The sequence below is a fragment of the Gossypium arboreum genome, chromosome 12 (genome assembly GCF_025698485.1).
Source record: "Gossypium arboreum isolate Shixiya-1 chromosome 12, ASM2569848v2, whole genome shotgun sequence".
NCBI lineage: Eukaryota > Viridiplantae > Streptophyta > Magnoliopsida > Malvales > Malvaceae > Gossypium > Gossypium arboreum.
Genome location: NC_069081.1, coordinates 105,910,410 through 105,937,609, shown reverse-complemented (window position 1 = coordinate 105,937,609; position 27,200 = coordinate 105,910,410). Strand labels below are relative to the sequence as shown.

Sequence of the window (27,200 nt, the reverse complement as noted above, 5' to 3'; positions counted from 1 at the left end):
TTCTCAGTCTCACAAAAAAAACCTCACTTTAGAATTTAATGTAGTTATAATTAGACCATCATCAAATAAGATCAATCAAGTAACCCGTACTCACAAAGATAAACAAATATTTTCTATCCAGGTATCTGTAACTATAACTGCTTTTTCCATGATTAATTAATAACTACTCGAAATCTTTCAATATCTCAAATCATTTCTACTGTCTTAAACTCAGATCTTTCTGTTCCATTAGATACATTAAACTTTTAGATCAGGGAACATGTGACAATCTTCGTAGAACAAACAATGTCATCAAATTCTCAATACCGACATAATAGTGACTGTCTCTAAATCACTAGTCGAACCATTCTTTTTAATGTGACATTAATCGTCTGAAAAACGGAGCCATCACTTTACATTCAAGTAATAAAACACATACCAATTTGTTCGATAGTGCATCACTGAAATTCATAAATTCATTACTTAATTCAAACTAAACTCGAAATTAAAGCTTCGGTTAATAATACCTTCAATTGTTTCAACTTTGGCAATATGCAACTGACCATTCAAATTTTTACATGCTATAACTTTATCAAGCAGAACAGCTTTAATCATAATAATATTACTCGATTAGGACAATCCAATAGGCATATCTCTGTATCATACTTTCTAGAATACCATTTCTTCATTTAGACTATCCGTTTACAAACTCGTGAATACACAAAATTTATTACCATACTCTAAGATACTTTAAATACACACAACTCAATTCATATTTCCATTGACTTGTTCACTTTGACAAAACAACTGAGTTGATTTCAACTATCGAATAATATCATATCAAAATAATCTTTTCTTCATGCTGATAAAGCAACTCATACACATAATCTTTCAAATTTCTCTTAACATGTTAATCGAAGGTCTTGCAACCATATTAACTCAAGGAAACAGAATATCCGATTTAACTCATTAACTTTAGTCAGGCTTACCTGAGGGAAGAGATCCATCATATAATTTTGAACTTGTGCTCTCATTATTTATACCTTTGCTAAAGATAATTCCTTCCACGAAAATCAGAGAAATCCAGACATCACCCCATTCCTATTATCGAATCCAGGAATATAATCATAATAAACATAGTCATCACAGACTAAAAAACATACTTTAAAGATGAGCCATGTCTGATAATTTACACAATAAAGACGATAAGAAAACCCAAATGAATGTGAAAAATTTTAAATTGGATGGAGATTTATATCTCAGTTTTATATGCTTGCTTATGTTTGAGTCTGGTAAAGCCTCGTACGTTGTTCCGGTGTTGAATACGGGTAAGGGATGTTACATATCTATTCCAATGATAACATTTTATGCCATATTTTATATTACCTTGCTCATTATATTGCCTCTGTCCATCATTCCTTCTACTGCCTCTGCCTCTACCATAACCACAGCCACGACCACCACGAAATCCTCCTCTTCCTCGATCATTGTTTGTTGAACGTTCATTGTCGCCTTGATTTGTGAATGTCTCTTTCACTTGAAATGCCTGCTCTTCACTCTTTTCTGCTGATTTGTTGATTCTTGTCTCATGAGATTGAAGAGACCCCATTAGTTCATCAAGGGAGCGAACTGATAGATCTTTGGATTCTTCTATAGCAGCCATAACATGATCAAATATTATCGTCAAGCTTCGCAAAACTTTCGCTACAATTATCTCGTCTGAAATTTGTTTACATAAAAGCGCAATTAGCAGACTATTGTCCTTGTTCGTGATAAAAAATCAGCAATTGATTCACTATTCTTCATCATTAAGGTTTCAAAATCACGTCGTAGTGATTGCAATTTCACCAATATAACCTTTGAATCACCTTGATACTCTTTCTGCAAAATTGACTATGCTTCATTTGACGTGGTTGCAGCAGCAATTAGTGAGAAAATAGAGTCATGAATCGCTTGTTGGATAATGAACAATGCCTTGGCATCGTTTTTCTTGGTTTCTTTCAATCTCTTTTCTTCTTCTTCATCAGGTTCAACTATGTCAGCAAACCAGTACTCGACCAAGTCCCATAGCTCTTGTGATCTAAGCAATGTCTTCATCTTAATGCTCCACCACTCATATTTCTCATCATTGAAAATGGGTATGAGTGGTTGAGAGGAAGAAAAACTAGCTGATGCCATTCCAAGAACACACACTCTCTTCTCTCGTGTTTCCCAAAGACCCAAAAAAGATGTTTCTCTCAAATACCCAATAGACCCAAACCTAACTTTCACTCAATTGCCTAAAAGATCGAACCTTGCTCCAATGCCAAATTTGTTGAAGAAGGAAACGTGAAAGAGACAATTACAATATGCATCAAAGTTGTTCTATTATTGATGAACACTGAACTGATTAAAAACAAGGTATAAATGCCTATATTTATAGGCTTACAAAAAAACTACCTTAACCCAAAAATAGCTAACAACTTAAACTGAAAATAAAATCTGAAAATAAATTCTAAACTAACAAATATTCTACCAATATACTTGGTTAACAACCCACTACTTTGAATTAATTCTCAACAGATCTTGGGTGGTAATTGCTAGTTTAAGATGAGACTGAGAGAAGATTCCTAGTTAGGAATGACAAACAAGATAATCGAGATGCGTTTATTAGCTTAGTTAGTTATTAATGAATCAATTGACCATCCTTTCAACCATTTGCATTGTCTATAGCAAGAATGAAGAAGGTTAAATTAGTGTCTTTATTTGTTAATTCAAAATTAATTTTAATACAATTTCTATTTTGTTACACTAATAATTTTTAAATTAATTAGATTAATAGTTACTTTATTAGTTATTCAATTGTGACTCTATTTCAGTCAAATTTGAGAAATAATCTTCTAGTTAAACTCTGTTTATTTGTTTCAATCAAATATTGATTAGTTTAGATTATTTTATTATTATTTGATCTATAAATTTAGCTTATAAATAGGCTATTTTACAACATTAGAAAATACATCCATTAGATATTAGACCTCATAACACATTTAGAGAATTTTGTGTTTATGTTTTGAAGGTTTTTTATTTTCGGGTTTTCGGGGTTTAGTTTTTATTTCCATCTTTTGTACTCTTCGTTCTTTTGCCATTATAGTAAAATTATTTTTACTCGTGGTTTTTATCTTCTTTGGAAGGATTTTTCCACGTTAAATTTGTATGTTCAATTTCTTAATTTATTTCGCTATTTTTTTTTACTTGTTGCTTAATCGGGTCGATCCCAACATTAGTAATTAACTTGATGATTACATTTCCCTTTCAATCATTTGAGTTCAATCTTCAGAATACTTTGTGCTCTGTTGTACACAAATATTTGGGTTAATAGTGTTAACTGCATTTAAATTTATATGAAACAAAATTCATTAGTAGTTATGTGTCCACCCTTGACAGTGGTGCAGTTACTTGGAAAACAACCAAACAAAATCTTATATTGAAATCTACCATGGAGTTAGAATTTATTGCTTTAGAGTTTGTTGGGAATGAGACTAAGTGTTTGAAAAACTTCTCAAGAAGTATTCTGTTGGGCACAAAACCTTTTGTGTTTTTGCATTGTGATAGTCAATTGCCAATAGCTATTACAAGGAATAAAACTGTCGATGGTAAAAAAAAGTAGATATATTCATCTAAGAGTGTGTGATAAAGCAACTGCAAAAAGATAGAGTCACTATTCATAGATGATGTAGTCATAAACAAATTTGGTTAGTTCTTTGACTAAACCTTTAGGGACAAAACTAATAAATAAAATATCTAGGGGAATGGAATTACTTCCAAATTGAGATCTAAATAATGGTGGTAACTCAACCTATGTGATTGATGATTCCATGAATTAGGTTTATATGAGCAATAACAAGTCATTAGTTGATTCATTGAACATTATAAATATATCTTTATTATGGTGTAAATAGTGTTAAAATTGTAAAGAAAATAAGATTGAGTAAACTTCACATCAAATTTATTTCATTTATAAGTGGTATATTAATTTGCAATGTACACTTGATGAATTAACCTATACGAGTGTGAAGTAAGACCGTTTTTATAGTATTTGTGGCAAAATCTTTAGAGCACTCATGAAAATTAATCCAAGCAAGCATATGGCCTATTAGCATACAATGACGTCGAACAATAATATTGAGTATAATGTGATTGATAATTTTAAGTTAAATGAATTTTTGCTCTATAAATATTTAAAATTTTATAATTATTTTATTAATTATATCTCATTCTTTCTAACTTTGACTTGTAGTTTATACAACACATTAGGAAAAAAAACTAAAAAAAAATTCCTTAATTCTTTTAAAATATGAAAGGATTGTTGGAAAATCCTTGATTAAATGAAGATTTGGATCTATCTTTCTCTCATTTGGTTAAATATTTTCTTTGCTCTACAGATGTTAAAATTTCTCAAAAATGAGCGTACGGTATGAGTGAGGTCCCTCTTACATACTACATGTACGGATACAGTAGACCATGTTTGCTTTTATCTAGTTCAAAAAGTGCAGTGGAGACTTACCACGTGCAGTATCAGCCAAGAATCAAAAAGTGCAGTGCGTGTATTAGTGGTAATATCCCTTGATTATATATTTGACAATCAAATAAACGAGGAGTCAATTATTTGAGTGGTGTGGCCATCTTGAATTGAGAAATTGAGGGTTGATGTTACATCCTTATCATGTTTCACATGTGAGGGAGGATTATCCTACAACATGTGTGGCTCTCTCCCCTTCCTTATCCACCTTTCTTTTTAACATGTGGGGGTAGGACAGGAATGTTCCAATCATTGCATGCTACAGTAATGATTTCAACATTATTATTGTTATTATTATGAATCATTTAATTACTGAGTGGCCATCCATTTCGACGCTCTATCTTTTACTCTTTTATAAATTATTTTTTATAAAAATATTAACTAAAACATTAAACTTTTAAATATTATCATTAATATGTGTTCCATATTACTTTTTATGATTAATTTGATAATTTTGTTATTTTATTTTTAAGTACTTTCATAAATTTTAAATTACTATACAATGTGAAATTTGAAGTACATAAATTGTTTCATAAATTATTACGCGAATATTATTAAAAAATAAATTTTAATTAATATTTTTAATAAAAAATTATTTAACTTTTTTAAAAGATTAAGAACTAAATTTAACAAAAAAAATATATATTATGTTTGTCAATTCCAAAATCCATTAAAAAGAGAGAAGATTCCGTCAATAGTAAAAGCTCCATATTGGGCTTTCTTTTGTCTAAATTAGGCGATGTTTTTACTAAAGTAGTCAAAACCACACACTTCTTTTTATTATTATTGGATTTGCCATATATCAATATTAATTTATTTTTGTATATTATTTTGAATTTATCAATTTTTAAAAATATTTATTTATTTAATATATATCAAATGAATTAGATTAACTCATTTCAAATATAAAAATTTTAATTTATTCTATAGAATATTCATTAATAAACTTCACAAAATAAAATTTCATCATTTAACAAATTTAAAGTAAACAAAGAAAAAGATAACATCTCATTCATTAAACAATAAAATTATCTGCAACATTATTTTTAAAAAAATCTACAATAGAATCATCCCATACAAAATATATAAAATAAAAGTTTAATAAAATTATACATAAAATGTTGTATTTCGTGAAGCATTTAGAAATTCTCTTTTTTCTCTTTAGTTTTTGTTATATAAATTATCTACTTTTAATTTTTATTAATTTTTTACTTAAATTTTAAGGTTGCTCCTTTTATCTTAGTTAAAATAATTATTTTATCTAGTTTTTAACATTTTTTATTTACCGGTCGGTGTCTCCAGAGATGGTCGAAATGAGTCGGTGCAATTGGTACAAATCAAAATTTACACTAATACAAAAAGAAAATGATCATTCTATTTGTTACTTAAGCGATATAATAACCGATGCGAAACCGATTACATTGATTTTAAACTTGAGCTTTAGGCGGGCAACCAATTGGTAAACTGATAATAGTCCAACCCATCCAATTATTTGCAATTACTTTCTATACTTAAGAATTTTAAAAAGCAAAACACAGTATCAGAACCATACATTTACATTTTATATTAACATCTATGGGGTCACTAATTTGGAGAAAACCTTTTTTTTTTTTTTTTTAGAAAAGGTAATAGCATTAATCAAAGCGAGCAATAACAAGCCAAAATTAAGAGAATAGGCATCACCAAGTTAACAAGCTCCCCTCGCATACCCAAGCCTAAAGCCCCACCTCCCGGTCGAAACCAATAACATTCGTATCCAAGTGCTCCTCCAAACGAAAGAGGGATTGATACCCTCCAACGAAGGAAAAAACTCACCCCTCGAAAAGTATCTAACCTTGAAGAGACGACTAAGGAGAGAGTTCGGGTTAGAGAGAATCCTACACCCCTGCTTGCCTGCCATTGCAAGATTGAAAGAATGTTAGATTACGAAAGCCCATGCTGTCATCCTTTTAGGCCATACAAAGCCTCTCCGAAGAGGCCCAGTGAAGGCAAGCCGAGTTACCCGAATTTGAGCACCACAAATACGAATTCATCAGCCATTGCAAATCAACACAAATACGAAAGAGTAACAAAAAGACACTCATACTGTATATACCGAAACCGCTGGTGCAATCGACTTGAGCATCACCTCTTTACTTGGCGGAGAAAGAAGCTTGTTCTTCCAAGAGCTTGCAAAGCCTATCAAGAATAAAGCCAAAAATTTGTTTCTTGTTCCGCCCAATGAGAGAAAGCCGCCCGTGATCAGGCAAAGCCATGACCCTTAAAACCAAATGCACCATCGAACGATCAGCCATGATAATGTTCGAACTGAACAGGACCCCATACTTCTGAAAATTAACACTGCCCCGAGGCTGCCTCATAAGTAGCAAGGATGTCACGCACCACCCGACATTCATTCTCTCAAGCTAGGAGGAAGAAAAAATTATAGTCTGCAAAGAGTAAGTGTGAAACAACCAGGATACCTCCACCTGGCTAAACAGAAAACTTAGACCCTCAGCACATAAAATGAACAAATATAGAGACAACGAATCACTCTGACGCAAACCTCGATGTGGTAAAACTGGCCCAAGTTCATCACCATTAAAAGAAACAGAATTCCGTCAGTAGTTACACACAACATTATCCAGTCAATCCATCGCCAATCAAATCTGAACTTTTTCAGCATGAACCTCAGAAACTCCCAATTCACACTGTCGTAAGCCTTACTGATGTTGATTTTCAATGCAACCTCCCCAATTTCACCTCGGCCTTTGTTCTTCATGTGAAGCACAATCTCAAAAGCCACCATCATGTTATCTGTAATTAAACGGGCCGGAATAAATGCCACGGCATTGGTGAAATTAACTCGGGCAACAACTTTCTAAGGATTAGCCAGAAATTAACTCGGACAATTCTTAAAGAGAACCTCTGTTGGAGTCTCAGTGATGGGTGAACAGCGAATTTTGAAGTGACTGCTGGATCCGGAGTCGGGTAAATTGAGTAACCACTATGTTGGCCATATTGATGACCTTGATGCTCCGGTTGAAAACGTGATTGATCCTAACGGGTCTTGGAATTGGAATGCTTTCTCTAATAACCTGGATACTGTCAATTTACTTAGAGAGACCGCTGTTCCCCCCACCTAATCCGGCTTGTGCCAAAGACAAGATATCGTGGCGGTGGTGTCCGAAGGGGCGGTTCTCAGTCTCGGGCACCTACTCTATGATGTCCAAGGAGGCCTGGAATCCTACAGAAAATGCACAGCCCTCGTAGAGTGAAACAGTTCCTTGGTTGGTCGTTAAATGGCAAGTGCTCACAAATGCTGAAAGATATCATCGAGGCTTAGCGGCTGTGGATAAATGTGAAATTTTCGAGGACTGATGAAACGAGACTCCACAAGCTGAGGGACTGTGGATCTGCGCGAGCTGCTTGGTTGAGCATTTTGCCGAGTGATGCAATTGTTAGTTTGTTTGAGTGCCCGTTGGAAAGATGGATGCTCTCAAATATTTCAAATGCTGCTATTTTGAATTTAATGAACTATGAATGGGAAACTGAAGCTAGGTGTAAGTTCATGTTTTGCAGGGAGAGCCTTCATTCTTCTAGTATTGGTGCACAAAGAAGGACTTCGGCAATTTCATTCTTCTAGTATTGTTGCACAAAGCAGGGCTTGTGCAATTTAATTTAACACTGCATAGCTCTCGAACTTGTCGCAGCAGAAGAATGCGTCCCGTTTGGATGAGTGGCTAGTTCCCCCAGTTGATTGGGTTAAAGCCAACTGCGACGGGGGAGTCGATAGCTAGATCGATATGGGGAGTCTGGGATATGGGCAATTGATTGGGAGTTTGCTCTGTCAACCAAACCGAGCTTTGGCGAGTCTGGGATGGTATCGATCTGGCCTGGAATATGGGTTATGAAAAGGTTGTTGTGGAGTGTGATTATGTGATAATTTAAATGTTGTCCAGATGATTAATGCAGGTTCGTCTTCTGCTCGGAGTATTGTCGATCTTTTGAGGAGTGATTGGGACATCAAGCTCCGAAGTCAAACACAACCGCAGATCATTTGTTGAAATGCACCTCTGAATCTGATGAGGAGTCTCTATGACCACCCACCAGCTGGCCTTTGGAGATGTTTGCACCAACATGCTTTTAGGAGGCCATGCCATAATTTAGAGTTTTTGTAGATTTCTCAGTTTTGGACTGAGCCCCCCCTTTTTAATCATTAAAAAAGGGGGGGAAAAAGTTTATTAAAAATTGTTTAATAATCAAACGCATAATTCACTGAATATTCTTGCTTCCTAAATTAGGGGAAAAGTTGATTTGGTTTGCCAAACCAATAAAATTATGGAATTTGAGACATGCTATAAATTTCTATGTCCATAATCATTTACATTTCATCTTTCATTTCTACTTGCAAGTCTGAAATTCTCCATTGTTCTTCTTGACGACAATTACCCAGAATTTCATGACAATGTATACAATTTCTCTTTGTTCCAGTCAACTCAAAGCTTTTCGAAGCTAGTATGATAATGGATTAAGGGCTGGTTCCATAAGCTGAAACATAAACACCAATCATTGGCCAGTGATTTGATTTTGCTCTGTTTGTTCATCCTCAACCTCATTAATTTCCAGTATCTCTACTCTTCGATTCATCTTCTTTCTTATCTTTATCGCCACATCTGAGGGTCTTAACCTCCCACATACGCTTACCTTGCATTGCTGCTTCTCTATCAAGTGCGTCTCTATTTCTTCAATGTGGAAACCAGGGAACTTTTTGTCAAATTTATCATTGCATAAAACTTTTAACTGATACAAAAATGACCCACAGATTTAAAGATTGTTAATGGGTTGGACAACTTACCTTTCATATTAAGAAGGGTTCTTCTTAGTTTCCTGAAACAGCCATAGCAGTCTATGTTAAGTCTCAGCACCATGCAACAGAGCTGCTAACATGCAAATAAAACAGGAAAAAGAATCATTAGTGTTAACTCTTTCCAAATATATGAATGTAAGTGATAATTAGTCTGAGCTAATTGTTAAAATAAGCAGGGAAATGAGAAGAAATAGGTAATATTGAAGATGCCGCCTTTAAACTTGCCCTTCCTGACATGAAGATGGTAAGTGACCAAAAGAAAATTGAGATCAATGATTGGATTTGATTTTTGATTGGTGTTAATAGTTTGGGTATAAAGGAAATGTAGAAATTAGAGGGATTCAAGGGAGAATATTTCTACTTTTGGTTCTCTCATCGGAACTCCATTTGTTTGATTTTGGAATCTGATTCTTCGAAGACCAGCAAAATGATGATATTAGGTTAACTAACCATGACTTAAATATCAAGTAATAAAGTGAAGAATCCTTTTCTTTCATGTAAATATTGTGTTGCCCTGTACAGGATTATGAAGTATCCTTTTCTTTTTTACTAAGGTTTCTGTTTGCATTATCATTATATTTAAGCATCAGTAGTTGCCTTTGATTTGAGTTTGCCTCAAAGACAAGAAAAATAATAAGAGAGTTACAGGTATTCTCTTCATACCCTTATCTGAATATCGCAAAATACAGATGCTTTATAGAAAATGAATAGTTTGGATCAAGTAACATAGTATAACAAAGGTGAAGAATTCGGTTGATAACTTAAAACACGTCCAACAGTGCACTATGTTTCCATATACATTTGAGATATTACGACCAAAAAATGAGAACAGTAACCTTTTTACAACAAAAAGTATAAGAACAAGCAAATCTCCATACGAGAATTCTGTAGCATGTTGGATGGTTGTCCATCAGTATTCAACTACGGGACAAGCGAAAGAGCTTCTTGATCATGGCCATTGTGCTGATAGGATTCCTATAAATAACAGGAACTTGCCTTGAACCCAACTTAGTACTTCCAGGGTATCTAGAGGTGAGTGTTACCTTGTTCTCCAACACATTTACCAAAACAGAATCTGTATCTGCTAAGAAACAATATAATTAAGATTTGGGTTAATGCAGGAATCTGGATTAAGACCATAAATCCTGGTTTCTAGCTAGATCTCATGCAACTGTCACTGTCAGAAAATTTGTCAAAGAAAGTTCTGCTAGGATCGAGCAAGCAATTATTATAATAATTGCGGGCATTGATCTGAAACAGTGCACACCAGATTAGAGACTGTGAAACTATGCATTCATGCAGTACTTCCCAAAAAACCCTCACCGCTAACCGGCCACTGGCCATCCCCTTATCACCCCCAATGTTCCCTGAAAATTTCATTGTATGAAGCATGTATGAATCCTGGCCACAGTTTTAAGGTAATGAAGAAAACGTACCATTCATTCTTGAGATTATGTCTACTATTCTCATTTGACACTCTGCACATCTAATATCTGCTGAGTAAACAACTTCGTGGACCTGCTCTCAGCAAATAGAAAAATACTTACAACCAAAAACTGTTAAAGATCAGTTCATTCAACATACAAAAGAGAGAGTAGGAGCACTAACGAGAGGCATGGATAAGGATTCAACAGAGGCAAGGCTACTTCCAGGAAGTAAAAAGCTCCTTGGGTTGTTGAATTCAATTCTTCTGGCTTCTTTCTTAGGCACCTGACTAGGGAGAACCATAGCTTCTTTTATCTGTTAAAGGACTTCATACATAAGGAGGAGGTTCCAGGGGTCAATCTCGAGTTCAAATCACCGCACCAACTGCCTCCTGTTGCAACTGAGCTACTTAGAGAACAAGCCCATTTTTTGAGGATGAAGAAAGAGCATCTTAAGCTGTTAAACAAGGAAATGAGAAAAGGGTCCTTTTCATGCCTAGTTGAAAGATGCTCAAGTCACAGAGGGCGCCCCCACATCCTACTTTTGAGGGTTTTTTTTTTTCTTGGGGGTGAAAATTTGTCATCAATAATAATTACTTTTAAAAGAAGTTGCTTACGGGACCAATCTCAAATCCATGTCCAACTTTTAGTTCATTTAATCCATCATGTCATAGTTATATTGGGTATGGTCCTCTGAAAAGAAACCATGAAGGAGATATGCTGTAGAATAAGACAAGGAACTCTCAAAATTTTAGGACGATGCCAGCAAATTTAAAGAAAAAGACTCGCACTTGTCTTGTTAGATAAATTTCATTACTTAAAAGAAAAAAATGAATGGTTCGTGCTTCCAAGTTCACGCAGCGGTTTCCAATGTCTCGATTACAAGTTTATCGATCTTTGTTTAACCACAATTAACACAAGAATTTGCTATTTTATATTTGATGCACAATAAACCTGTTCAGAAAAAGGGTAAACTTTTAACTATTTTGATTGGACCAAAGTAGAAAGTGATGAATGTGACATGGCGTAACATGTATTAAACTTCCTCTAACGAATAATTTTTTATTCTACCGAGCATCCCTGCATTGTGCTATGAAGAGCTCACAGTTGAAAATTTGAAAATTTTTATTTCCAAAAACAATAAATAGAATACAAAACAAGCAGATATCCTAATGGAAACATCCTAGACAAACGAGGTTTAGTAAGTTAGAGATCTACCAGGTTATTATAATGCATCCAAAACTGTAGCCTGAAATTTGCAAGACTCCATAAGTTAAGAGCCCCATAGGCTGAAAGTTACATACAAGAAAATAAAAGAGGGAGATGGATGCCGCAATGCCAGACTTCCGAAATGAACACTTCCAAACAAAACAGAAAGCAACAACTCTAATCACCTAGTCATTACCAAGCTTGTTAGCGGCGGCACTACTGAAGAACTGAATAACGGATCACCTATGTTCTTGCAGTTCTCATTATCGACTTTTAAGGATGCAGGGATCAAAAATCGTTCACAAGCAACTGACTGTGCAGTGCTTTTGATGAGGTTTCGACTGCAATTCAGTTTCCGTACACAGGTTGAAGTCACACGTTTTCTCTTCCTAGATGACTTCCACTTCAACTGAGAAAGCCGACCATCCTTTGAAAGATCTGGAACAACACTCGCATCTTGTGCCCTCTCATTTCCTGGTTCAACAGCAGAACCTTTACACTCAGTGGCTTCTTTACCACACTGTCCACTCACACAAATGGTGTTTTTGTCGGTATTGAAATTATAGGATTTGCTTGCCTCTTGCTTTCCGGCCTGGATGATGGTACTCACAAGATCATGCCTTTCCTTCATATTTATCCACCGATTTCCTATCCATTCCTGAGATTGTCTTATATCACCGATACCAAAGACTGATTCCCGCTTTTCTCCTGCAAAGGCAATTATGTCAGATCTGGAAGAAAAAACAACAATATATATTCCACCATTCATGAGCATAAAAAAATCGTACATTAAGATTTAAAGCCATTTACAAACCTGGGAAATGAACACGAAATTTATCTTCCAACTCCTGAACAACAAGGCCTTCCCACCAACCATCATGCCACCAGACATCAACAACAGACCCAACACCAATACATGAAGTACTACCTTTAGTGAATTGTGAAGACGGTCGAATAGTTGTCCGGCCAGAAACACGAATACCCACTTCATCAGAAGTGGCAACCTTGGTTGCCAAAATCCATTCCTAGAAGATAAAACCATGCATAAGCATTAAACAACTACAAACATAAAAGTTAAACAATATGAGATCCATGAACCCATGAAGTATATATACCTCTAATTTGTTAGCTTCATTAGCTGCATCCTGGATGTCTTGGTATTGCAACTTCACCTTATTTCTGTGCTTCTTAATTATACGAGCTCTAAACCAACACCCTCTCATACCACTATCTTGAGTTAGCACTTCAACCTCGGAACCTACCATTAAATGGTGAGAAGAATATCGCTTAGCCTCACCAGTGGACAGGAACGCAAAGTTCCCACCACTGAAATTGAACGATGCATTTCCATTTTTGCTTTTGTGAAAGTCTTGCACATCTGCAAATGATGTATCCATTGACTCTCTACTGCCACTGAAATGCATGTGCATATAATCATCTTTTGATCGACAATATCTCTTTCTAGGCCTAATCCCAACATCGTCATCAACATCCCAAACAGTTTTCAGGTCGTCAGCACGTTGCTGACGAGTCACACAATCATTTGAAGGAGAAAGACCATACATATATCTAAGTATATCTTGTTTCCAGTAACCCTTAACTTGAGTCACATCAAAAGGCTTAACATCATTTTCAAATTGCTTGCAGCATACAAATGGCTCCAGCCGAGTGTGTGTTGCCTCATTCAAAAATTTCTTGAAATGCAAAGGACTAAGGACAGTAGCCAATCCATCTATGCATTCAATACTGAGATCTTGAAGACAATGAGAAAAGAAAATTTCTCTGCAATTATAATTGTGACGAAGGTCAATATCAACCTCATCAATTTTGTGAAACCATCGTACCACAACCATCTTGTTGCCCCTAGAGTCCTCATACAAATCTTCCAAATAGGCAACAAGTCGTTTATTCTCCTCAGCTAAGACATAAACGAAGTCGTGAACCTGATAAGATTTTAAGGGAATATGATACAAAAGGACAAAAGAATGAGCTATATAATCAAGCTGTAAAATGCAGTAAACCTTAAATGACAAAGCACAAATAGAAGAAAGGGTTGATATAGACCATTATACTTACCGAAATTATTACACCATTCCTGCGGAAAGACTCATAGTGTTTCTTTTTTCTCTTGCACGTCCACGAAGAACCTAACCATAAAAATTCTTTTTGGACCAGCTTTTGTGACTGAAGATCCTGTAGAATGAAAATTTTCAAATATCATTACGTGAAGAATTGACAGACGAGAAAGCAATTGAAATACTCAAAATACAATTCATACCTTGACGGCTCCAAAATCCATACTTTTCACGTCCTTTCCATTCCAAATGCCATCAACTGAACAGTGAGACTCACGTGAAGAAGAATCTGTGCATTTTAAACAGCAATTAGTAAGACAAAAACATAAATACTCTATTCCGTTAAGATGCCTCAAAGACTAAAACAATACCACAGACATAATGAAAACAACTATACTTGAGAAAGGGAAAATCAAAATCAGATGCAAACAATAACAAGAACTTATATTGATTCTTTTCACATTCAAAAGAATTAATAGATGATTTCTGTGGTATGAAACTTGTTCATTGAAAGCAAAAATGTTTGGTCATGAAAGATGTTGACCTAGATATTTGAGGGCGTAAGAATCGTGACGCTCTCAATCGGCTCTTAAAAAGTGAATAATCAATCCTGCAGCCCAGATTATAGACAGTTAATATTTACAATGGTGAGTGGAACCAAACGGAACCATGCCAATCACAGAAATAAAAACCTCATCCAAAAAAGGGAGCGGAGAAGAAAGCCCAGGTTACTTTAGAGCCAGAAGAAAGAAGGGGTTAGGTTTAAAAATAAAGACAATAAATCAAGGTAAAGGGATAATTTCAAAAGAGAATATTTACAATATATATAGACGAAAGAAACCCAACTAAAAACCCAATCCGGCAAATCCATTGCATCAGGCAAAACCAATCAAGCCAAATTTGAAATATATATATAAATATTACTCTGAAAAAGGCAAAAAAAAAAGTTTGGCCTGTATTGCAAAATTACAAATCATATAAACTTCAAAAAATAGAAAAGTAAAGGAGATAAAAATAGTAACGAAAAACTGGTTGTTTGGGGGAGAGAGAGAGAGAGAAAAAACCCAAACCAATCCATTGCATCAGGCAAAAAAATCCAGCCAATTTTGAAAAAACATATATAATTATTGCTATGGAAAAGGGCAAAAAAATGCTTAGTATAATCAACCTGTATTGCAAAATTGTATATTAGATAAAATTTTAAAAATAGAAAAAGTAAAGGAGAAAGGAGATCAAAATCGAGTAGTGAAAAACTGCTTGCTTGAGGGAGACATAAACAGAGAGAGAAAAAGCCCTAATAGAATCAAATCTCATCAATATTCACCAGAAACGCTCAGATCTAACAAAAACCCTAATAATATTGAGCCCAGCGCAATCCCTAACAAAGCCCTAAATCTCAAAAACCTCAAGATTCAATAAACGAATAAGAGGAAGAGAAACATAATATTATAAGCAGTAATTACCGGAAACGACAGAATTAAGCCAATTGACGACCTCCCGGCGAGACTTGAGCTTGTAAAAAGAAGTCGAAGAGAAGAAAAGAGAACGGTTCTTAATAGCGAAATGATAAGACATGTGCCTCAAGCTCTTTTCTTTACCAATCACAGCCAGATCTGAAACGCCGTCCCTTCTCTTCAAATAATAGTGAACCACTCTCCTTCCTTTATCGCTTGAAACATTCACCTCGTCCCAGCTCACATAGGCCGTCGTAGAGTACGACGGCGAAGGCGTCGACGCCACCGTCACACCGTCCATGTCAAATTCCGAGAAGAAGAAGGGAAAGATTGGAATTTTAGAAACGGGGATTCAAAAATCTCGAGAGAGAAAATGGTGGGCGAGAGAGGGAATTTGAAAATTTATACGAGGGAGGGTTTTATTTTGGAGATTGGGAATGGACGGTGAGGATGGGGTAGATGAGGATGACACGGAGGAAATGAAGAAGAAAGTTCTGGATTCCTAAAATACCCTTGAAGGGATATTGGAATTACGGGCCAATTGATATATGTAGAAGTGGGGGGCTTTTTGAAGAAGAGGACAAAACACAAGTTGAGGAAAGAAGAGAAGTGGAGCCCGTAATTACCGCTCTATTAAAGGTGGACTCAGACTCCCTCAGCCTTCATTGCCAGTTGTCAGATTTAATGTATTCTCTATTTTCTTTTAAAATAAAATTAAAAATCAAAGCTCTGCTTTGATGAGTCTTAAAAGTCAAATTTCTCTAGCATTTTAGTTCAATTTATCATGTTTTATTTTGGGAACAATTTGAGAAACCAAAGCCTATTTCATGAATAGAATAGACTAAATTAGTTGGCAATATCATCTCTAATTTTTTAGATTTTAATGAATCATTTCATTAACGTTAAATAAAGCTTTACATGTAATTTATTTCAAATAATACCCCTTACATTTTCAACGCTTTACCTTCAACTACAAATCAGAAATTCATTATCTTTACATGTTAGTGAAGTGCACGTTGACTAGTACCCCTCGGCCTTAATAATTTGGACTTCTTATATTACAACCTATATAACTTTTTATTTTGATTATTTCAATTTTTATTTATTTTAACTAAATTTAGTTTACAATATTTTTTACTTTATTTACAATATAAAAATTTCAATTCTCACATTATTAACATTTAAATCTAATAAGCAAAACTTGGATCTATTAATTACCATCTTGAAAATCTTTCGATTTCAAAGAAGAATTCATGTCTATACAAAGCTGGATGAATTAAAAAGAGTAAATGAAAAAAAAATGAATGGTTTTATGAAATTTGGCTGATAAAAAACGAATTTAATAAAAAATTGTAAAATAATTAGCTTTTGATTTTTTTTTATGCTATGATGAACAATGTTTATGATATAATCTAAGGGTAGCCGTTGTGGTATTATATTTGCGGGTGGATTCATCAAAAAGGGTGGGATCGTGGTTATGGTTCGTCATCACCATCATTGGATTTTCTCTTCTTAAAGAGGATCCAAACGTTAAAAATGCTATTATTAAAATTTCATGTTGCAAATAAACAAAAAAAAGTGTTTTAGACTAATTATAGAGAGCTCCCTAATTTTATTCAAAAGTCAAAAAAATGTCATATCATCAATCCGTTAATGAATTAACATAAATTTTAATGGTAGTATTCAATTCAAACAATTATCCTAATTAGAGTGAATAAATTAATAAAAAATTAAAGTGACCGAAATAGAAACAAAGCTATTTTAGGTTGGTCTATGGTGTAGTTAACCAATATTCTATGTAATGACATTTTATAATTTGAGAATTAGAAGGAGAATTTTATTAAATTAATACATACTTTGTAACACCCCTAACTCGTATCTATCACAGAAACAGGGTTACTGAGCATTACCAGAGTTTACAGAACAAATAAACAAACATTTCATATCATATACATTCATGTCAGAAATCAATCGAAATTAAACATATTGTCCCTTATACGAGTCATCGAAGCCCAAAATACACGTTAGAAACAAGTCGGGATTAGATCGTGTAACACCTCAAATCCGGCCTGGACGTTTGGCTGAATCTGAAGTGTCACAAAGAACGGTTTTGCAAACCGAGTCGTTTCGACAAATCATTCAAGTTTTACAACTCATATTCGTTTATATCTATTATCGAAAGCGTTATTTAATTTATTTATTTGCCAAAGCGTAGTTTACAGCGGAAGTCATAGAAAACGTTACATTTGAAAATCTTATTCGTATTTTTGAAAAACCTTCGTTTTAGTAAAAACCATGTTTTCAGATAACCGTCGCAAATAATGTGTTAAAACGAAAATCCAAATCTCAAAATTTAACCAAATATTCTGGAGAGTTCAATTATTACAAAACTCCAGAAATAATCCTTAAAGTAAATTAAAAACCTTTATTTAAAGTCTCATCATAGTCTAGTGGTCACCACAAGACTTCGCTGCATTGATTCGCCTACATCTGTGGATTACCTGAACAAAATAGAAAGACAGAAGTGAGTTTTTATGAACTCATTGTGTAACCCAACAGATATAGACATACTAATCGTACAGAAATCACATATACAATCAGATTCAGATTCGGACCTAAATTCTTTACAGATACAGATAATAGAATCAGATATGCAGAACAGATATACAGAATCCTATCCCCATCCTCTACACATCAATTCTGATCATCCCATCGCACCATGTGGGGTTAAAAACACTCACCCATCCCTACACACCATATTGTGTCATTACGACACATATTAGATAATATACAGCCAAGCTGCTAGAATATAGGCGTAAGTCGTCATGTAAAACACTTCCTCCACGTGTACAATCCCTACCCCAAACATAATTACAGATTACAAATACAGAAATATCATGCTTAACATGTTCACATACAGATATTAGATATATATAGCAGAATAATCAAGCATACATAACAGTGTCTTACTCAAACTAAACTATCAAAATATCAGGTCACATAATTTAGGGTTTGGTTAGCCCTTACCGACCCTACAATAGGCCCACAGTCGATCGGAATGACCCGTGCAACCTCAGAGAAAAGGGCATGTGAGCTCACACGCCCAAATTGGCCTCACCCATGTGGCCCACATGGCTTGGCCCAAAACTCACACTCCTGTATGGCCCACACGCCTTACTTGGCCTAGCCCGTGTGGCCCACACGGTCACACCTACACCACCGCACGACCCTGTCTTGCGCACGGCTACACATTCATCATACACATGGTTGTGTCTTGCACACGACCAACCACATGGCCAAGCACATGCCTATGTAGTGACGATAATATGGTTTTTCCACTTTTGCCGAAGCTCGATTTTTTGGGTTTTGGGAACACACCTGTTTTGATTTTGATGAGACCATCAGAACCTAAAATCGACAAACCAAACTCACAAAATTAGTCTTAATTTACGATTAAACCGAAACTACGAAATCAACAACAATTCAATTCAAGCGTTCTTCACTTACCCTAACACCCCGAACGATTTCGACAATGATTCCGTAAGAGGAGAGCCTCGTTCTTCACAATTCACTGCAACTAAAATAAAAAATAAAACTCCAACCGACAATTTGAAAATCGAAAACTACAGCCAAACTAGAATCCCATTTACCGAACAACCGAAAGAAAATGGAAAAGCAAGATACAGAGATTTAATGACAGATCGAAACAGATTAGAAAGAAATAGCAAAAGAAAAGAAGAACAAAAAGAACAGAGAAAGGAAAAACAAACATTGATATTAGTTTTTCCTGTGAAGAGAGAGAGGAATTTTGAAAAAGATTTAATAAAATAAAAAAATAAAAACAAAAACCACTTTGATCACAATCTCACTACATCCACTAACTCACAACCACCTCAGAATTTTAGCTCTACCGAAACTCTATCAGACACCCAAACAAAAATATCATCCACACTCGCGCAGGGATTCAAACATAGGACCTCCAACACTTTAGCTCCCTTACCACTCGAACCAGGCTCATTCTGATATAGATTAACAGATAGTTTTATATAAGCCCACTCAACAACAGTAAGGCTTGGATCTAAAATAACAAAGTTTTGTCAAAAGTGGGAATTGAACCCAAGACCTCTCTCACACACACCCAAGACATTTAACCACTGAAATAGATACATACTTGTGTCAGAATTTACAGAAATAGAAATAAATTATTCAGGGAGTTACAACTCTACCCCCTAAAATAAATTTCGATCTCAAAATTTACCTGGTCCGAACAGATGAGGATATTGCTGACGCATCAAGTCCTTGGGTTCCCACGTGGCTTCTTAAGTACTATGATTCTGCCACAGAATTTTCACTAATGGTATGGACTTCCTCCTCAGAATATCACGATCCAAAATCTGAACCGGCTCCTCCTTATAAGTTAAGTTCGTTCTAACCTGGATCTCCTCAACAGAGACAACGTGAGATGGATCAAACAGATACCGCTTCAACATCGAGACGTGAAACACATCATGGATGCGGTCTAACTCTAGAGGTAACTCCAACTGATAAGCGACCAGTTTCATACACTTCAGAATTCGATACAGCCTAATGAACCTAGGGCTCAACTTGCCCTTACGACCAAATCTCAGAACTTTATTCCACAGAAAAACCTTAAAAAAAAAATAAAGTTACCCACAGAGTACTCAATATCTCTCATTTTCAGATCTTCATAGGATTTCTGTTTATCAGAAGTCACCTTCAGACGATCCCGAATCAGTCTAACCTTATCTTCGATCTCCAAAACCAACTCAGGACCCAAAATCCGTCGTTCACGCAACTCAGGCCAACATAGCAGAGTACGACACTTACTTGTAAGGTGCCATCTGGATGCTAGTCTAAAAACTATTATTATAAGGGAACTCAGCTAGTGGTAAAAAATCCTCCCAACTACCTCGGAAGTCAATCACACAACTCTGAAGCATATCCTCCTGTATCTGAATCACTCTTTCAAATTGACCATCGGTCTAAGAATGAAACTCAATACTGAAGTCCAATCTCGAACTCAGTGCCTCATGTTGTTTCTTTCAAAATCGTAAAGTGAAGCGATAATCTCTATCAGAAATTATCAAAATAGGAACCCCATGCAGTCTTACAATCTTAGAAATATAGAGTTTCGCTAACTTTTGCAAAGAGTAGTCTGTCTGAACCGGAATAAAATGGGCGGATTTAGTCAATCGGTTCACGATAACCCAAACAGAATTCTTCTTAGTGTGTGTCAAGGGCAACCGACTAACGAAATCCATAGTCACTCGTTCCCATTTCCATAGTCAATATTAGAACGTGTTGACTTAGAAATATTAAGTGATGTTATCATGAGTGAGAGTAAAAAACATGTTGCACTATTTTTCCTTTAACCATAATTTTGCCCTATTGAGCTTTTTTGGTAAAGGTTTTCAATAGTCAATGGTGTTAATAATGTGTATTCTATTCATTCACTAGGTTTTTCCTAGTAAGTTTTTAACAAGGCACATAATGTAATTATGGATATCTAAGAAGGAGTTTTACAAATAATAAATTATTATGGATATTCATAATGAGAGATAAATTATTTCTTTTATCTAATTAATTTTCTTCTCTCCTTATTACTATGTATTCATTTATCTCTCGCTAAGTTGCTCAAAAGTTTTTTCTAACCCTAATTAGGGGATGAGAAAAACTTGATTTGACTAAATTCAAAAAAAATTAAATTTTGAGTTAATTAAATCGAGTTATTCGGGTTTTTTCAAGTCAACTTGAATAAGTAATTCGATTTTGTGAGTTTGAGTTAAGTTGAATTTTACAATTTGAATAACAAGTTAGTGTAAATACCATTTTGGTTTTAGTCAAATTCGAAAAATGGGAAAATTGGCCACTCTAAAAAATAATAAAATAATTAAAATAATTTCAAAAAATCAAAAAACTTATAAAAGTTCAAAATTTTCATAATTTTTTAATTCTAAAATTTCATATGAGTTTTAAAAATTAAGCTTATTTCTATCATCATAAATTTAAGGAACTTAATTTTTAATTTAATTTTATCATACTAAAGTATTTTTTCTTCTATTTTGCTTTTAAAGAGTCATCAAATATATATGGTTTCAAATTTATATGCTCTAACATGGATTAGTTATATTATAACAAGATTTTAATTTTAGATGTTTAATTTTTTAATTTAACTCAAATAATTTAACTCGATTTGACTCGAATTCATCTCACTCGAATCAATTCAAAAGAAATTCAAATCGAGTTTGGATGATAAAATAGGACTTATCAACTTGATTAACTTGAAATTTTTTTACTCGATTTGATCGAATGCTCACCCCTAACCCTAGCTAAGGTATCCTTTATCTCTGACAGCGTGGTTAATCGATGCTTACATCATCTACCCACCTTCTCCCATCATGTCTTTCTCCTGTTCGGACAGTTTAGAGTTCTCTCTATTGGTTTTCTTTTTTACTTTTTTTTTTGCTCATTTCTTCTTTTCTTTCACCAGATATTGACCATAACTGGTCACCAATAGACTAATGGATTATGTCGCTTGGCCTATCCTAGTTGAAGATGTGAGTGAATTCTCTTGGAGGTCTCATCAACATCATATTGGAGTTTAGCTCTTTGGCTATTTTAGGCAAAATAATGACATACCGATCATATGGCAGTCGGTTGTGGGTTTAACCTTGGTTGTGGGTTTAACCTTACCCTTCGATCATGAAAGGGGCACTTCCTTTAATAGGAAGTACTAGTGTTGTTGGATGCCATATTTTTGCTTTACAGGGCTACTGCCTCTATTCTTTGACTAGATCTATGGTTAAGTAAGCTAGTGGAGAATATTTGGGTAACAGTTAGTGATTTTCAATAGTGACGGATAGTGGTGTGTAGCTTATTGATGGGTTTTTTCCGATCAACGTTGTGGAAATGTCAAAAAAATTTCAACTTATTGTTAAGCATTTTAGTAGGGGCCCTCGCACTGTATGACATCACTAAGGCTGCCTTTAGTACTGCTTTTTTTACCAGTGAGTTTCAGTTGGGTTACCCAACCTCACTGAAGCTATTTGCTTGGTTCACAGTCCGGTCTGATGAAATTTCATTTCAATCTCACTTCTTTGGTCTTTGAAACGGAATGAAGCTTTCAGCAGCAATTAAAGGCAACTGGGAAAATAGGCATACTTTTATTTATTTTTTTTACCATTTTATCCTTGAAATTTTGGCCCAATTCCTTCCCGAACCTTATTTGTTTTCAGATTTGTGAAGAAAACAACCAAATTCTCTGTGAAGCTCTTCAACTCCTCCGACGACCGACAAGCCTGTGAAGCGCAAAGTCTCTCTGTTTCTTCTTGTAAGTAATTTCTTTTCATTCCCATATTCTTTGTTTCTTCTTGCTACCATATTCTCTGGTTCTTCTTGCGACCATATTCACAGTTTGTAAATGGATCCTCTGTATGTAAATGGTAGGCACCCAAATGTTTACGGTTCAACCTTTGATAGGCACCCAAATGTTTGGTAGGCACCCAAATGTATGTAAATGAAGTTCACTAGACCGATTTCTGTGACTTTGGCCTTTTTTGTAAACAAAAACTTCCTTGTTTGCGGTTCAACCTTTGGAGCTACGGATTGGGTTTTTGTAAATTAGATGGACACTCTCTTAAATGGTTGTTTCTGCAGCTGTTGATTTGCCCCCTTTAGAAGTAAAACAGGCAGAGGAAGTCATAAAACTTCATTCTTTATCTTCCTTCTCTCTGTGTAATATGTTTTTAGCATTTTTAGGAAATGCAGCATTAAATTTAGGGAAATATGGTTTAACATTTGTGTTGTAGCCATGAACTTAAAACTGAATAGAGCAGAATTGGTGATTGGGCTTATGTTATCCAAAATAAGATGTTATGATGTTGGGGTTCCTCAAATTCTATTTTTAGATCTTATGAACCATGCTTGAAGGATGAGATATGTCCATGCATTTTATCAAACAAATAACCCAATGTGGTAAAATGTTTACTAAACTATATGTGCCTTCGTTACAGTCTTTTAATGAAGTTAAGTTAGGGGTGAGAAAACTGGTAAAGGTGCTTCCGGTACTGCTAAACCTTAATGGTGCATTAGTCTTATAATTGGCTCGGTAAGAGTGGGGAATTTCAAAACTTTAGTTTTTGAGAGATTTTTATATTAGTGCTTTCATATGTCGCAAATTTCCAAGTAAGAGCTTTGTGGTCTCTTTTTCTAAAATTGTTAACATGGTTAAAGTATCCAGAGATTGCATAGTTAGATGGTTTCCTTATGTCACCTTTAGTACTTCCAATGTCCCAAATTCCCAATGCATAGTAAGAGTGTTCTAGACTCTTTGCTCAAATTGATAACATTGTTATAGTATCCAGAGATTGCATAGTCAGATGCCTTTCAAAGTCCCAATGTCTAGTAAGAGCCTTTATAGTATTGGATGTCAGTTTAATACGATCTCCTTCCCATGTAGCGACGTAAAAAATTTTAGCTTGGTTGCTAATTGTGGCAATTTATTGAAAACTTGAAAATTAAAGTTTGATTTTTTTGAAACATAAACTGAAAAACGGAAATAAATAGGGGAGTCGCCACCGACCCTTTTTATAGGTGTGATCGGACACCTAATAAATTTATTTTTAAAACAAAAGAAGGCCCAGTTTAGGTCTACGTTAAAATCGAAACAAAGTAGGGCTCGAGTCGATTCTGTGAGGAAGGTATTAGCACCCTCGCGACGCCCAAAATTGGTATCATTTAAACATGTGTTGTCTTAATTTTCAAGAAGGCTAGTTCAATTTAAATTCCAATCATGATCCGATTTAAAAGACGAGAACTTTCAATTTTTGATTTTTGAGAAGGATATACCATTTTAACACGAGAATGACAAATTTCATCCAACATAGCGATGAAATTTACGACTTAATGTTAAATCGATATATTGCCTCGATTAGTAATTAAAACATAAAAGATATTCATGAAATAAGAATTTAAAATAAATCAAAGATGCAAACAATGACATTATCAATGAAAAATGTTAATATAATACTAGAGCATTAGCAAAAGCAGTAATAATAATATTTAAAAGAGAAATAAAACCAAACATGAACAAATATAAAGTACATTTAGTAATAATAATAAAGGTAACATATAAATATGCAAAAATATAATATATGACATATATACATGATGTATGAAAATATAATGCCTAATAGACATATATGTGCAATATTACTAAATATATATACGTACTAGATACAAGTACACATAGTATAATTGAACATATACAATAATATTAGGAATACTATGGACAAGGAAAATACATTTATACTAATAATAGTAAAAGATGTATGTACACCAAATAATAATACAATAAGTAGCAATAGGAAAATAATAAATACAAAATCAATAATCGACATACACAAATGATACAAATAAGGAAGGTATATATATACGTATGATAAAATTAATGTATTAAAATTAATAACAAATACAATATGGGTAAAAATAAATATATACATGATATATACGTAATGTGGTACTAAGAAAATATATATATATATACAATATAGTATTTAAAAATATATACATAAGATGGTATAGAAATATGTACTTGGAAAGGTATAAGAACTATATATAACTAGTAATATTAAAATATATAGAACATATATAGAACATATACAATACATGCATTACCTTAGAAGTGATAATAATAATAAGAAAACTATTTTGTACACTATACACATACTTATACACATATATATATAAATAATAGTATTAGAAATCATATAGTATAAAGATATATAATTGATAATACTAAAATATATACATGATAATATATATAAAAGATATATGTATATATAATTATATAATATAATATTAAAATATAATAATACAACATAAAAAACATGACACAAATAAAGTATAGTATTAAGAACACATATATATAATACATGAAGAATATACATAATACTAAAATATTTAGGTAATATATGCGTATATTAAAAAACTAGTAATAATATTACCGAGGTATATACAAATATATCAAGTATATATACGTATTATAAATATATAAATATATAACAAAGCATAAACTAATAAAAATAATAATAATAATAATAATAATAATAATAATAATAATAATAATAATAATAATAATAATGATAACATTGGAACATAAAAGAAACAAACATAACATTAATAAAATATTAAAATAAAGTGAAATAAAAATATTAAATATGAAAATATATATATGTATACACGTACATAATAAAATATATACTAATACATAATAATAATAATAGTAATACTAATAATACTAATAATATAAAAATAACAAGGATATTTAATAAAGATATAAAAATAAGCGAAAAAAGGACTAAAATTGAATTAAAAACAAAGTTGTGGGGCCAATTTGAAATGAAAACAAAGAAAAGGGACTTAATTATGCAGCGTGAAAGCGTTGGGGGATCGAAACAGCAATATTTCCACTCCTCTAAACGCAGTAGCGATAACGAGACTAATTTGATAACCTCAAAAATCATGGGGCGAATTGAAAACCATAAAAACTTAATTGCGAAGCATCGAAAAGCGGAAGGACTGCTCGCATAAATATCCCATTCAAAGCGAAAACACGTGGATCCTCTAGCGAATTGGTCGGATGGGTCGGGCATGGCCAAAACGCGTCGTTTTGGGGCTTAAGTGTAGCCCCAAAGCGGCGTCGTTGTGGAGGGCTATATAAGGCCTAAAATAACCAAAAAATCATTTGGGGAGAGGAAAAAAAAAAAAAGAGAGAGGGAAGAGAGAAGGAAGAGAAGAGAGGAGAATCCGGCTGAGGGTCGATCACCGGACGACCACCAGGAGGCTCACGTGGTGTTGGCAAACCACCATATGTGATGGCGAAAAAATAAAAAATTTTATTTTTTTTGTTATTTATTCTGTTATTTTATTGTATTTTTTTATATATATATGTGTATGAAATCGACAAAAAAACGAAATTAAAATAAAAGAAAAAAAAAACAATCACCTTAGGTTGGTTTTGATTTTAGCTTCTGATTTGTTGATCTTGGTGTTTTTTGTTTGTCTGAATGCTACTTCTATCTTTAAACACTGATTGAAATCACTATATTGACTCTGAAAATGGAGTGTTTTCTTGTTTTTATGTTTTTTCTTACTGCCGAATAAAAAAAAAAGAAGAAGCCCCCATATTACATTCGGATCTGGCCTTTATAGCCATTTCTATACAACATTTTTTAAGTTACTTGCCATTGCTCCTTGTCGCCTGCTCTGTCTTGGTGCTTGCTTCACTTTGCAGGTGTCAGATGACCCTCAGAGGCACGGTGGCGTACGTGGTGGCCGACATGGTGGCATGGAGAGCTGGGGTGCCAGGGCATGGGGCTGATAGCTGGTGTCAGAACAAGTGGAAGCCGAAAATGGGGCCAGGGTTTTGGTTGTAGATGGGCTAGTTTAGGGTTTGGGAATTGGGTACGGGTAATTTAGTTTTGGGCTTGCCGGGCCATTATAAAAAAAACTATTTATTGTGGTTTATTTGTAAATAGACTGGGCCAAAATTGGCCTATAACAGCTGCCCCTCTTTGCTCATTATCGTATAACGAGAATAGAGCAAAGACATAAAGAGAGGTCAATTTTGCT

The 27,200-nt window shown here is 34.1% G+C and overlaps 3 protein-coding genes across 5 annotated transcripts; all 3 read right to left on the bottom strand.

Annotated features, from left to right (window-relative positions):
* Positions 1 to 8,855: 8,855 nt before the first annotated feature.
* Positions 8,856 to 9,835, bottom strand: LOC108477821 (heavy metal-associated isoprenylated plant protein 25-like). Of its 2 annotated transcripts, none has more exons than XM_053022812.1 (3): positions 9,748 to 9,835; positions 9,375 to 9,456; positions 8,856 to 9,261 (listed from the first exon to the last, which is right to left on the bottom strand). In XM_053022812.1, the coding sequence occupies exons 1-3, from the start codon at positions 9,760 to 9,762 to the stop codon at positions 9,086 to 9,088; spliced, it is 273 nt and encodes a 90-aa protein (XP_052878772.1). In that variant the 5' UTR covers positions 9,763 to 9,835; the 3' UTR covers positions 8,856 to 9,085. The 2 variants fall into 2 exon arrangements, with proteins under 2 accessions (XP_052878772.1, XP_052878773.1); XM_053022813.1 differs by lacking the exon at positions 9,748 to 9,835 and adding an exon at positions 9,612 to 9,706.
* Positions 9,836 to 10,051: 216 nt separating this feature from the next.
* LOC108479525 (uncharacterized) lies at positions 10,052 to 11,776 on the bottom strand. Of its 2 annotated transcripts, none has more exons than XM_017782188.2 (3): positions 10,995 to 11,776; positions 10,823 to 10,904; positions 10,052 to 10,467 (listed from the first exon to the last, which is right to left on the bottom strand). In XM_017782188.2, the coding sequence occupies exons 1-3, from the start codon at positions 11,112 to 11,114 to the stop codon at positions 10,304 to 10,306; spliced, it is 366 nt and encodes a 121-aa protein (XP_017637677.1). In that variant the 5' UTR covers positions 11,115 to 11,776; the 3' UTR covers positions 10,052 to 10,303. The 2 variants fall into 2 exon arrangements, with proteins under 2 accessions (XP_017637677.1, XP_017637676.1); XM_017782187.2 differs by having other exon boundaries at positions 10,052 to 10,470; positions 10,995 to 11,412.
* A 231-nt stretch (positions 11,777 to 12,007) lies between these two features.
* Positions 12,008 to 16,077, bottom strand: LOC108479523 (uncharacterized). Its single transcript, XM_017782185.2, has 6 exons — positions 15,558 to 16,077; positions 14,298 to 14,383; positions 14,096 to 14,212; positions 13,135 to 13,962; positions 12,834 to 13,044; positions 12,008 to 12,727 (listed from the first exon to the last, which is right to left on the bottom strand). Exons 1-6 carry the CDS (start codon positions 15,847 to 15,849, stop codon positions 12,201 to 12,203), a joined length of 2,061 nt encoding a protein of 686 aa, XP_017637674.1. The 5' UTR covers positions 15,850 to 16,077; the 3' UTR covers positions 12,008 to 12,200.
* Positions 16,078 to 27,200: the final 11,123 nt, after the last annotated feature.

Bases quoted from the DNA above. Each gene is read 5' to 3' on its own strand.
- LOC108477821 (XM_053022812.1), bottom strand. The intron at 9,262-9,374 runs GTAAGTTGTCCA...TCCACATTGAAG, and splicing joins AACCCTTCTTAATATGAAAG to AAATAGAGACGCACTTGATA.
- LOC108479525 (XM_017782187.2), bottom strand. From the start codon at position 11,114: ATGGTTCTCCCTAGTCAGGTGCCTAAGAAAGAAGCCAGAAGAATTGAA. The intron at 10,905-10,994 runs GTTAGTGCTCCT...TGCTGAGAGCAG, and splicing joins AATCCTTATCCATGCCTCTC to GTCCACGAAGTTGTTTACTC. The intron at 10,471-10,822 runs GTACGTTTTCTT...ATTGTTTCTTAG, and splicing joins CATAATCTCAAGAATGAATG to CAGATACAGATTCTGTTTTG.
- LOC108479523 (XM_017782185.2), bottom strand. From the start codon at position 15,849: ATGGACGGTGTGACGGTGGCGTCGACGCCTTCGCCGTCGTACTCTACG. The intron at 14,213-14,297 runs GTATGAATTGTA...TTCATTCTACAG, and splicing joins TGGATTTTGGAGCCGTCAAG to GATCTTCAGTCACAAAAGCT. The intron at 12,728-12,833 runs GTTTGTAAATGG...TTGCCTTTGCAG, and splicing joins ATTTCGTGTTCATTTCCCAG to GAGAAAAGCGGGAATCAGTC.